This window comes from Canis aureus, chromosome 7, assembly GCF_053574225.1.
Source record: "Canis aureus isolate CA01 chromosome 7, VMU_Caureus_v.1.0, whole genome shotgun sequence".
Taxonomy (NCBI): domain Eukaryota; kingdom Metazoa; phylum Chordata; class Mammalia; order Carnivora; family Canidae; genus Canis; species Canis aureus.
In genome coordinates this window covers 204690-215937 of record NC_135617.1, presented here as the reverse complement: position 1 = coordinate 215937, position 11248 = coordinate 204690, and the positions used below count along the sequence as shown (strand labels likewise).

General features: G+C 52.3%; 1 protein-coding gene and 1 long non-coding RNA gene across 12 annotated transcripts in view; one reads left to right on the top strand and one right to left on the bottom strand.

Moving 5' to 3' along the window:
- Positions 1 to 66: 66 nt before the first annotated feature.
- The window catches only part of FAM120B (family with sequence similarity 120 member B), a 90260-nt gene continuing 79078 nt past the window's right edge, over positions 67 to 11248 (top strand). For 4 of the 11 annotated variants that reach the window (XR_013382739.1, XM_077902675.1, XM_077902682.1 and 1 more), the window contains exons 1-3: positions 78 to 169; positions 5970 to 6133; positions 6256 to 6521. Coding sequence is in view for 7 of the 11 variants with exons in the window: in XM_077902675.1 (XP_077758801.1) it covers positions 6369 to 6521 (153 nt within the window). In the remaining 4 variants the exon portion in view is untranslated. Of the gene's footprint in view, positions 170 to 357; positions 510 to 5361; positions 5785 to 5969; positions 6134 to 6255; positions 6522 to 11248 lie in introns of those variants that run through there. The other 7 variants (XM_077902677.1, XM_077902676.1, XM_077902678.1 and 4 more) reach the window with 7 other exon arrangements.
- LOC144316925 (uncharacterized) lies at positions 2881 to 4589 on the bottom strand. Its single transcript, XR_013382741.1, has 2 exons — positions 4363 to 4589; positions 2881 to 3629 (listed from the first exon to the last, which is right to left on the bottom strand). It is a non-coding gene; the product is annotated as an uncharacterized LOC144316925 (long non-coding RNA).

Below are 11248 nucleotides of genomic sequence, written 5' to 3'. Positions count from 1 at the left end.
AACGGGCGCGGCGCCTGCGCAGCTCGCTGCCCCGCCCCCCGCGCAGGCCCCGCCCCCGCGGGGGCGGTCCCGCGAGCGGAAGCTGCCGGGCGGAAGCGGAAGTGCGCGGCGGGCTGCGGCTGGCCGAGGGCGGAGCGGCGCGTCCGTGGCTGTGCTGGCGCATCTCTAGGTAGGCCTGCGCCGCCCGCCCGGCTCCGCGACCCCGGGGCGCGCCGCGCTGTCCCTCCCGCCCCTTCCGCCCCTGTCCTCGCCTCGCTCCCCGGCCGCCCGGCCCCCCGCGGCGGCGCCCGCCCCTCCCCCTCCGGGGCCGCGCCCCGGGCTGCCCCGCCGCGCAGCTGACCTCTGACCCCTGCGCCCGCGGCTCCGGCTCCGGCTTGGGCGCCTCCCCCCAGCCTCCCCTGGGCTTTCCTGAGAGAGGACGGGTTCGCTGGCGGCGTTGAGCTTGGACCAGGCGACGGTGGGGAGGGGGGAGTCGGCGTGCACGAGGGGCCGAGCGGAATTGCAGAGAGGTGAGAGGTGAAGGCTGGAGGTGGGGAGGGGGGAGTCGGGGTGCAGGAGGGGCCTGAGCGGAATTGCAGAGAGGTGAGAGGTGAAGGCTGGAGGTGGGGGAGGGGAGAGGCAGGGGGAGGGGGGAGTCGGGGTGCAGGAGGGGCCTGAGCGGAATTGCAGAGAGGTGAGAGGTGAAGGCTGGAGGTGGGGAGGGGGGAGTCGGGGTGCAGGAGGGGCCTGAGCGGAATTGCAGAGAGGTGAGAAGTGAAGGCTGGAGGGGGGAGGGGAGAGGCGGGGGGAGGGGGGAGTCGGTGTGCAGGAGGGGCCTGAGCGGAATTGCAGAGAGGTGAGAGGTGAAGGCTGGAGGGGGGGGAGGGGAGAGGCGGGGGGAGGGGGAGGCGGTGTGTAGGAGGGGCCTGAGCGGAATTGCAGAGAGGTGAAGGCTGGAGGTGGGGGAGGGGAGAGGCAGGGGGAGGGGGGAGTCGGGGTGCAGGAGGGGCCTGAGCGGAATTGCAGAGAGGTGAGAGGTGAAGGCTGGAGGTGGGGGAGGGGAGAGGCAGGGGGAGGGGGGAGTCGGTGTGTAGGAGGGGCCTGAGCGGAATTGCAGAGAGGTGAGAGGTGAAGGCTGGAGGTGGGGGGAGGGGAGAGGCGGGGAGGGGGGAGTCGGGGTGCAGGTGGAGGCTTGGGTGCAGTTGTAGAGAGGCCCCTCGTTCCTGTGGGGTGTGGGGGGAGCTGGGAGAAGACATTGCTTGGAGATAGGACATGGCAGGAACCGTGGGGAATTTGGGAACAGGGTGATGTGGTCGGATCTCAGGGTTAGGGCCCATCTGGGGGGATGACGAGTGCTGAAGCTGTGGGTCAGGATAGTGGGGCTTTTGCAGTCGCGTGGGAAGAGGTTTTGGAGCTGAATACCTGGAAATGGTAGTGGAGAGAACTTGGGGGGAGTTTGATGGGAAAGACACAGGGGTCTGGAATTGGGAGGGTGGGAGATGCTTGGGAAGCGGCCTCGCCTGCAGCTGCATCCCACGGGGCAGCCTGCTGTTTGGTCTTTGCTCTCTGCCCGCCTCTGATCCGTGACCTGTCTCCTGGCACCCCTGCCACCCCAGGCTCCCCGACCTTGTCATTCCTGCGCTGTCACAACTCCACCTGTGCTGGGCCAGTGCTGGCGAGACGCGCTGACAGCACGGCAGCTGGCCAAGCCCGTCCAGGCCCCTCGCGAGGCCTCTCCGTACAGACTTTCTGGACCGTCTGACAGCTCACTCCTCCGTGTAGCCTCCACAGACACGCGGAGCTCTCTAATCGTCTTGCCCCGTGTTTTCTCCTCTGCAGACTGACGGGACTGCAGTAGGTGACACCTGAGCTCCTACCCTGTCCCTGAACTTCACTCTGAGCGTCATTTATGGGGTAGATTGACCATAAAGCTAACGAAGATCAGGCGTTGGGGTCCCTCCCTCTCCGGCCCCTTGCAGGGCCCTGGGAGAGACCTCAGGTCTGATGCGGAGGATTTTGTATTCTTCCTAAGGGCGTGGGTTGGAGGCCCCCCAGCTCGGACCACCTTTCCATCTTGACTCGTGTCCTTTGTGTGTGTGCTTGTGGTCAAGGCTCGGAGAGGAAGCCGGCGTGAGTGGGGCCGACCCCGTTCCCACTTAGCCTGGCTTTACTTCGCCCTCTGAGAGCATTTGGGGGGACCTTTGCCACAGGCGTGTATTGATTTATCCCACTGCTGGGCTGGAAAAAGTTAACGGTGAGAAGGAAAGCCTACTTAATTGAGGTCATGAAAGCAACTCCTATCTCCACAGAAGTTAGAGCCGTGCGTAGGAAGAGCATGCTTGCTTTATTAGTCTGAGGACGCGGCAACCCTGATACTGCCAATTACTTTTATGACTCTTTAGAAGTACGAATAACTTTTTACTTTAATTTGCTTTCAGATGTTTGTTTCTTTATAAGATGTTCTTTTGGAAAAATTTTCAGAGACTAAAAACATGTTATTTAAGGTCTAAGTTATTTAGATAAAATATTTTTGAGGATTTCATAGTAGCAGTTTAAAATCTACCAAACCGAGAGGTAAATCATTATCTACATTTTGCCAGAAAGGGGATCAATGATATACAAAGGGATGAAATGATTTGTCTTCAGACAGTATATCAGAGCCGTTGGCAACCAAAAAAACTAGCTCCTGAGCACCCTTTTCCTTATAAACAGATATTACTCAGTAAGTGGGAACCCACTACTTTTACTGTAGCACGTGGACTTAGTGTGGACTAAGTTACCACACCCTTCGGCCTGCCTGGCTGCAGTGGCTACGTGGGCACGTGAGGTTCCCATCGTGCTTTAGCACATGGTAGTAAGTGATCGGACAGTCATTTGTAATAAAACCACTGCTCACCAGAATTAGAGGAAGTAAGTGTTTTTTGAAACAGCGGAGTTTTCTGGATAGTTTAGTTTTGGGTTTTTGCCCGTTAAGCACCAAAAATCTCCCTCCTCGATAGCAGTCTTTCTACAATATATTACTTCCACGCTTAATAGAACGTGCAGGATGTAGTGTACACATTCTTTAACGATTTCAGGTAAACATTTTATACATAGTTTGTCATGTTGTGATGTAAACCATAGGACTTGTTGAGGCCTGGACAGCTGTTGCCCTGTTATCCGTTTAGATATTTCGTGTCTTTTGCTATCTCCTGGTCAGCCCTGGGCAGTTCCTACTGCTGTGGGCATACGTGTGCTGGCCTCAGATGGCCTTCCCATATTTTTCTCTATCGTAGATGTAGGAGCTCATTGTTAGTACTGAATAAAAAATAGTCCATAGATGATAAATAAAAGCCCGAAGAAGCCTCTTATGAATGATCTGTGGTAGCTTAACTCATCATGAATGTATGTGGGATTCGGGATAAATGAAGCGTACATTTTTGCAGGCACACATACATCGTTGTCTCCGGTGGGTGACACTGGTTTTCAACTTTGTGCACTTGTCCTTGAAGGGTTCTGTCGAGCTGCCGTGGGTCCCGGGGTGGCCCTTCAATCCTCACGATTCTGGCCGTACTTTTGGGACCAGGAGAACCTTCAGGAAGGCCAGTCTTCCTGGCACTGGAGCCGGCAGGCGGATCACTCAGATGCAGCCGTTAGGTGGGGGTGTGGCCCTAGTGAAAGAGAGGCAGGTGGGGTCCAGTCCCGGCTTTGCTGTCCCTGTGTGACCTCACGCAGGTGCCGAGGGTAGCACACACGCGGGTGCTGCCCGGCGCCAGCTCTCTGGCTTCCCTTGCTGGCGCAGCAGGCATGCCTTCCATGAGTCTGAGCAAGCTCTCGTGGCCCGTGGGCCCGGAGAGGCTGCCGCGGGGTGTGTGCAGTATGGTGCGTTTTGACACGTGTACACACAGCCAGGCTTTCCTCCCTGACACACTCTGTGCCTTTCACGCCCGCTCTCAGGCGCATGTCTCAGCAGGACTTGGTCTTGGTGGTGGCTGTGTCCACAGCTGCCAGCACAGGGCCTGGAGCATGGAAGACGCTCGAGGAGTATTTACAGAGCAAAAATAGGCATTTTGAACTCTCCCCTTGGGTGGGTGGGTGGCGGCCACAAGAGGGTCCCTGCCTCCCTTGTCTTTGCTATGGGATTAGGTCTCCGCCCCCCTGGGGTTTTCCAGAGTAGTGCTGGCCAAGGTGCAGCCAGGACGAGCCAGGCCCCCCCCAGCTGCACCCCCGAGCCGCCGCCCCCTCCAGTCCTGACACCATCCACCCTCCACGCGCAGTCAGGGCACCCTTCAGAGACGGCCGTGCGTGGGGCCTGGGCCCGACACGCTTCCCCGGGCTGAGGTGCATCGCGTGTGCGTGGCCCAGCCCTTCGCTCCTGGCCCTGCTGCAGCTTCCTCTCCTCACCCCTCTTCCCTGCGGCCGCCTTCCTGGCCGGACTGGGAGCTGGGCGGTTGCTCTGTCCCAGCTTGCGGGCGCGAGGAGCCCACTCCGGACGTAAATATGCTGCAGGTTAAAGGCCTTCGCGGAACAGGTGTCAAGCGCCTTCAAAACATCCGTTTACTGATGACGTCGGCACCTCCGCGCCTGAAGGAGCCTTCCTTCCCCGCGAGCCCTGTGCCCCCTCGTGGCCGCCGTCTCTCCGCCCTCCGCTGCGCCCACTCGGGACGCCCGCCGGCTCCTGGATCTGGCTGCACCCCGCGGCCTTGCCTCGGCCACGCTCTGCCCGAGGGGTCCCCGTGGGCTGGGTTCCGAGCTGGGCCCCTGCGAGAGGAGACCTCAGCACTCGGGGATGGTAGCTATAGGCCACACACGTCCTGTTGAAGGAAAAAGGACCGCCGTATGCTTTTGCTCTGACTCGGCAGCTTCCTCTCTGAGATTTGTCCCAAGGAAGAGCTCAGGACGTACTTAGAGATTTATGTACGCAGCTATGACACACGTTTATGGCGTTATGCATCCATGACAAATAACACCACAAGAGAGGATTAACACACATAAATTAAGACACAAAAGTATATTTCAAAAAAGTATCCTAACTTTATAAAGCGCTGAATCATAGTAAAGGCTAGAAATATATACTCTAAAATTGTAGATGTTTTATTTGGAAGATGAGACTATGGGTAGTTTTTTTTTTTTTTTTTTCCATTTGTGTTGTCTCTGAATTTTCTGCAGAGTATGGCTACTTTTAAAATTAGAAACAAATTTTTACAAATAAATATATTCCTTATACTAAAGCAAACTAGCTTGTAAAAATCGTAATTACCATAAAACCTCACTAAAACTTATATGGCTTTGTTTTAGATTTTGAGGTAATCTAAGAATTTTGATTGGTCCTGGACTGATTTTACCAAACTCCAGGCAACCGATGGTATGTTTTATGAATAAATTTGTAATGTAAATGAAATTGTATCACAATTTATGAAGTAGGTCTTATAAACCTCATTTTACGGGTACAAAAAATGAAGTTTATAGAATAACTTGCTCACTATTTTACTGCTATTAAGTGGAGATTAGAATTTGACCTCCCTCAAGCCTTTCCTTTTATTAACAGTGTTGTACTGCCTAGCATTGTGTCCCTTCTCCCTAGGACACAGCTAAGAGATGTCCCCCTACTAACTACAGCGTGTCTGCACCAGCCAGGCACCAGTTTTCTGAATCTCGGTGCCAATGTCACGGCCTGACTGCTGGGGGGCCCTCCAGGACATCCCGAGTCGGGGCATCCGTACCTACACAACATCCATCACCACAGCTATAGGCTTTCCGTTTCTCACTTGAATAAGCCTAGAGCTGTAGTGTTGAAGAAGAAGTGTTCCCACGCTCGCTGAAACAGTAAGGAGACTTAAGTCTGTGGCACGAGGGGAGAGCACCAGGGCTCAGCTCTGAACACAGCAGACACTGCATGCGTAGCCTGCCAGCAGAAGCAAGGGGTCCATGAGAAACAAGGGGACGAGGCATTTGATCAGATCTTGAGGGGGAGGGAACATCCATCAAGAGTTGGGGTTTTCTCCAAACAGACTCAGCCAGGATGTACATGGAAGCCCGAGGTTGGGCCTAGTCGAGAGGAGGGCCCAGAAGAGCCTGGTTGAAATCTGGTCCAGGAGAGCATCGTGGGTGGAGGTCCTCTGAAGCCTGGAGACCGAGCCAGGGGGCAGCCATGCCTGCTTCACATATTCACCTGGTGTGTGCATTCATACTCAGTACACACTGGGCCAACCCTGTCCTGTGTGCTGGGGTGGGGTCCGTATTCATTTTGTGGGGTTTGCTGTGTTGAAGGGGTTCCCGTATGTTTGTGTTTTGTAGGAAGGTGCGTGGGGAGGCAGAGATGCCGTGGAGGAGGCCACGGGAGGACCTCGCTGAGGGCCCAGGCCCTGCCAGCATATTCCAGTGGAAGAGACATTATCTAAGATTTGGACATGAAGCCAGGGAAAAAGAGGACTGCATGTTTTTGTTTTGTCGCTGTCACATGGGCCACTGTTCAACAGAGTCACCACCAGCTGTTCAGTCTTCTCACCAAGTTAGCTCGCTGCCTTTGCTGGTTCCTCTTGATTAGAGCGCAGACGCTGATGGTACATGTTAATTTGTAGGTTTTTGTCTTGTAGAGATACAAATTATTTCTGTCTGATGAAAATAAACCCAAAGGTTTTAATTTCATTGCTCTGTAGGACTTTTTTTTTTTTTTTTTAAGATTTTATTTATTCATGAGACAGAGAGAGACAGAGACACAGGCAGAGGGAGAAGCAGGCTCCCTGCAGGGAGCCCGAAGTGGGACTCGATCCCAGGACCCCAGGATCACACCCTGAGCTGAAGGCAGTCAGTCAACCACTGAGCCCTACAGCCACAGGGGCCCCTGCTCTGTAGGACTTTAATCTGATTTGTCTGCAACTGGAAATAGCTTATGTGAGTCAGCTTCAGCTCTTGAGTGCCCTTTGCCAGCTTCCCATCCTGGGGGTGCCCGCGTTCATTTACATTGCGTGGGTTGTCTGTTAGCCTTTGGAAATGAGGCTTTGACACTGTTGCGTGCTGGGCGTGCTTTCAGGGGGCCAGTGCTGTTGCTCCTGATTGTCCTGCGAACACTGCTCTCTGCCCAGGAACTGCCTTCCCCACGCCATCCGTGGGCTGTGAGTCCATTTGTCCCTGTCTCCAGAGGGACTGTGGCCCCTTCCCTAGGTGGCAGACAAGTTGAAATGTCTGTGCTGAGGCACAGCACTCTTCATCTCTCTGAGTGTTCATCAGGTGAAAGATTGTGAACCAAGGAACTTCTGGACTTCTCTTCCTCTTTTCTCTACTTTCTCATTTTCCGGTAGCCCAGTGTGTTGGGGTTGGTCCAGCTGTGCAGAGGAAGCTGTTCCTGGAGTCAGGGCCCTGGATGCTTTGTTTCCCAAGCCAGTCTGTCAGCTACCTGAGGGCAGTGACCCTCCTTCCTACTCTTTCTTTGCTGCAATCAGAGTCTGTAAACTTGTTAGTTCCTGATTTTTCCTTATACCCCTGCCCATCAATGCCTTCGTGTATTCATTCATTCATTCATTCATTCATTCATTCATTCATTCACAAGTACTTGCTGGGCCCCTGGCATGCCCTACAGAGTGCTGGGTATTGGGGATGTGACGGATGGTGCCATTTGCCCCGAGGAGGCCCACACTAATGGAAGCCATTCCCACACTCCTCCCTAAGGGACATCTGTTTTCTTTCTATAAGCAACAACTATCTAAATAATGAAAATTGCATATATGCATTTATATGTATCTACATATTTGCAGTCATCTTTGAAACTACCTTTAAAGAATGAAAAACCTCAGTAAGGTTGACCCTTCAACAGCACAGAGGTTAGGAGACGCAGCCAGAAATCCACTAATAACTTCTGACCCCTCGAGAACTAACGGACTCCTAGCCTCCTGTTGACAGAAAGCATTACTGGTAACAGTCGGTTAAGTCCGTGTGTTACGTGTATTGTGTACCGTGTTCTTACGATAGAGTCAGCGGGGGAAAGGAAAACGCTGCCACCTCACAAGGAGGGGATAATACGCTGACAGTACTACACCCTGTGGAGGGAAATCCACATGTGAGGGGACCCAGAGTTCAAACCATCTTGTTTGAGGGTTAACTGTATATGTTCTTAGCAGTATTTTGGAGACCTTAAAATGATTCAAAAAGTTAATATCCACAGAACTTATTTTTTTAGGCGTTTCCTTTCACACCACACTGGGTGCATTGAGGGGTGGGTGCCGCGCGGGAGCGCCGGAAGGGGGAGGAAGGCGTCCCCCGGTGTCACAAGTTCCCAGGTCTTTGCTTATCCAAATTTTTCTTTGTAAATGCCATAGAAGAGCACATTGTAACGTAACATTCCTGAGGTAATTTGTGATTCAAAATGTGAGAAATTGGCAGTGTGAAAGAGGAAAAACCAGTACATGTTTAATTACAATAGTGAGCTTTTCACTGCTGGGTGGGAAAGGAGGAAAACATTTGAATAAAATCAAAGCAGAGGCTGAGCCTGACTTCTCCCAAAATAAAGAGGAGAGTGTTTTGAGCAACTCAATGTTGTCACTTGCAGTTTTAGTAGAAAAATGCTTGAAACAAAAATCCCTTTTTATCGGTGAGGGAAGGCAGCCAACCCAAATGTGGCGGAGCTGCCGCACAAATGGGAGCCCACGTCTGGGGGAGCTGCGGCTGGGGGCAGGTTTGTTTCGCTCCAGCTTTATCTTCACGTGTGACTCACCAGGAGGTCGCGCTGGCCAGGCGCTGGCACCCACGGGGCACCCCACGAAAGCCGCGGGGTCTCCTCCCCAGAGAGCTAGAGCCCAAGTCTGTAAGGTTTGCCTCTGGTCCGTTGGTCCGTGAAGCGCGAAGGCCGCGCGGGAGTGGCGGCCTGGAGTTGTGAAGCCTGAGCGGGGCTGCCTTTGCCGGTTGGACCCACCCTCGTTTGCGCCCCCGCGTCCTGTTTCCCGGCCTGTGCCACAGAAAACCCACCCGGCTTCAAACACAGTAACGTAGGGTCCACGCCGAGGCCCGGGCTGTAAAGCCACGTTGTGGTTGGGACGATCATGTTAGGAAGTCCAGTTTCTGCTTCAAAAACTACTTGGTAGTGGTGCCAGGCTAAACGCTCTGCTCGTGATGCTCTACGGTGCTTTGGGGAATCTGGATTGTGTGTTCCCTTGTACATAGTAACTTATCGAGCAGGAGTTCTCTAAAGTTCAACATAAATGTGTGAAATTTATGTCCACTCCATGTTTATATATTTTTTAATATTAATGGCTATTAAACAGATAACTTCAGGTTTTTCAGGGGCCAGTTGTCCATTAACAGAGAGTCCTGTGTAAGGGTACCCTTCCTCAACAGTGTCTGCATTTGTGAGGTGGAGCTTATAGTTTTTGCCTGTCAAAGTTGTTTTAAAGACTGGAGACCAGGTGTTGAGTGCTGTCTCGTAGGAAGCGAGCGCACCACGAAGCAGGAGCCCTCTGTGACGGATGCGTCCCCCGTCCCGAGCCTGGAGAGGCGTCCTGGGTTCTCCTGTAGCTGTCTAAGAGGGACTTTTTTGTTTGTTTTATCACTGGAAGCGAAGCCTGATGTGTCTTTCTGATTATTTACTCATTCATTCATTCATTCGAGACAGAGAGAGGCAGAGACCCAGGCAGAAGGAGAAGCAGGCTCCCTGCAGAGAGCCCGATGTGGGGACTCGATCCCAGGACCCGGGGTCATGCCCCGGGCCAAAGGCAGACACTCAACCACTGAACCACCAGGCGTCCCAAGCCTGATGAGTCTTACAGAAAACCAAAGGGAAAATCATAGGCCGTTAAGATCAAAGATGTCATCATGGAATTTTTTCTGACCAACAACAGATGTTATCAGCGACTAGAAAAATGTCTTGTATTATGCCTTTTATTATATATAGGATATCTTACTTATTGTATAAAGTACTTTGCTTAGGTTTCCCCCAGATTTTGAGTTCTCTTTCAACTATTTTGTATTTGCATTTCAGAGTGGGCAGTTATCCATTCAAAGTCAGTTACCAACTCACATGTCATAAAAATATGGCATTGTGAATGTTTATGTATTTTTCTTCTTGACACCTTTATTCAGGTGTACTTGATATACAGTAAACTGCAGTTTTTACAGTGTACCGTTTGACAAGGTTTTGCATATGTTCACCTGTCAGACTGCTGTAGGAAAGAGCATTACAGTTCAAAGCCAAGGACCAAGAAAGAATTCTTGAGATGTCTTTGGTGCAAAAAGGTAGTTTTATTAAGGCACGGGGGACAGGACTGTGGGCAGAAAGAGCTGCACTGGGGTCGTGAGGGGTGGCCCATTATTTATATACTTTCAAGTTGGGAGGGGTTAGGGAGAGCGTGAATCTCTAAGGAATTTGGAAGCAAGGTTTCCAGGACCATGGGGGGCTACTGTCTAATAAAACCTGAGTCATGAGACCCTTCAGATGTCTATCAGTGGGTCATATGCTTGGGGGGGGGGGTAGAGATAAAAGAAGTTTCTAAAGGAATTTATTTTTTATTTTTTTATTTTTTTTAAAGATTTTATTTATTCGTGATAGACACACACACACACACACACACACACACAGAGAGAGAGAGAGAGAGAGGGGCAGAGACATAGGCAGAGGGAAAAGCAGGCTCCATGCAGGGAGCCCAACGTGGGACTCGATCCCTGGTCTCCAGGATCACGCCCTGGGCCAAAGGCAGGCGCTAAACCGCTGCGCCACCCAGGGATCCCCTTCGAAAGGAATTTTTGTATGTTAGAGTAGACTCACAGGATCCTGGGGATCGGGCTAAGATTGCCAGTTGCCCTCAGCAGAGTACTAACATCCGGGCACCTGAGCTCCTAGAGGAAGGTCCCTCTGCCTGTTTCAAAGACGTGTCAATGGGCTGTAGGTGGTAAGGACGTTTAATAATTTCTCTTCTACCTTTGTTTCCCTCATCATTCCCCTGTGAACAATTTTGACCCTTAAATCTTTAAGGTTGCTGAAGGGTGGAAGTTCTCATCTTTTGTAACCTCCTCCTGCTGAGTAGGGCTGTAGAGATGTCCCTGCCTGTGGGTCACCTTGGGTCAGTTGGGGCTTACCTACATAGGAGTTAGGACAGCAGAGGCAGCTGAGTCCACGGGAGACCGCACGTGTGGATCTTCCCCAGTGGAAAAGATCATTCTTTGGCTTGAAGTTAGGGCAGTGAAGGTGTCTTGGCACCAAGTGGAGACATGGAGAAAAGAGCAAAACGTGATTAGAATAACAAAGAGAAAAAGAAGCCCAAATAAGAGTCCTTTGATAGTTGACAAAAATCCTTTACCAGTC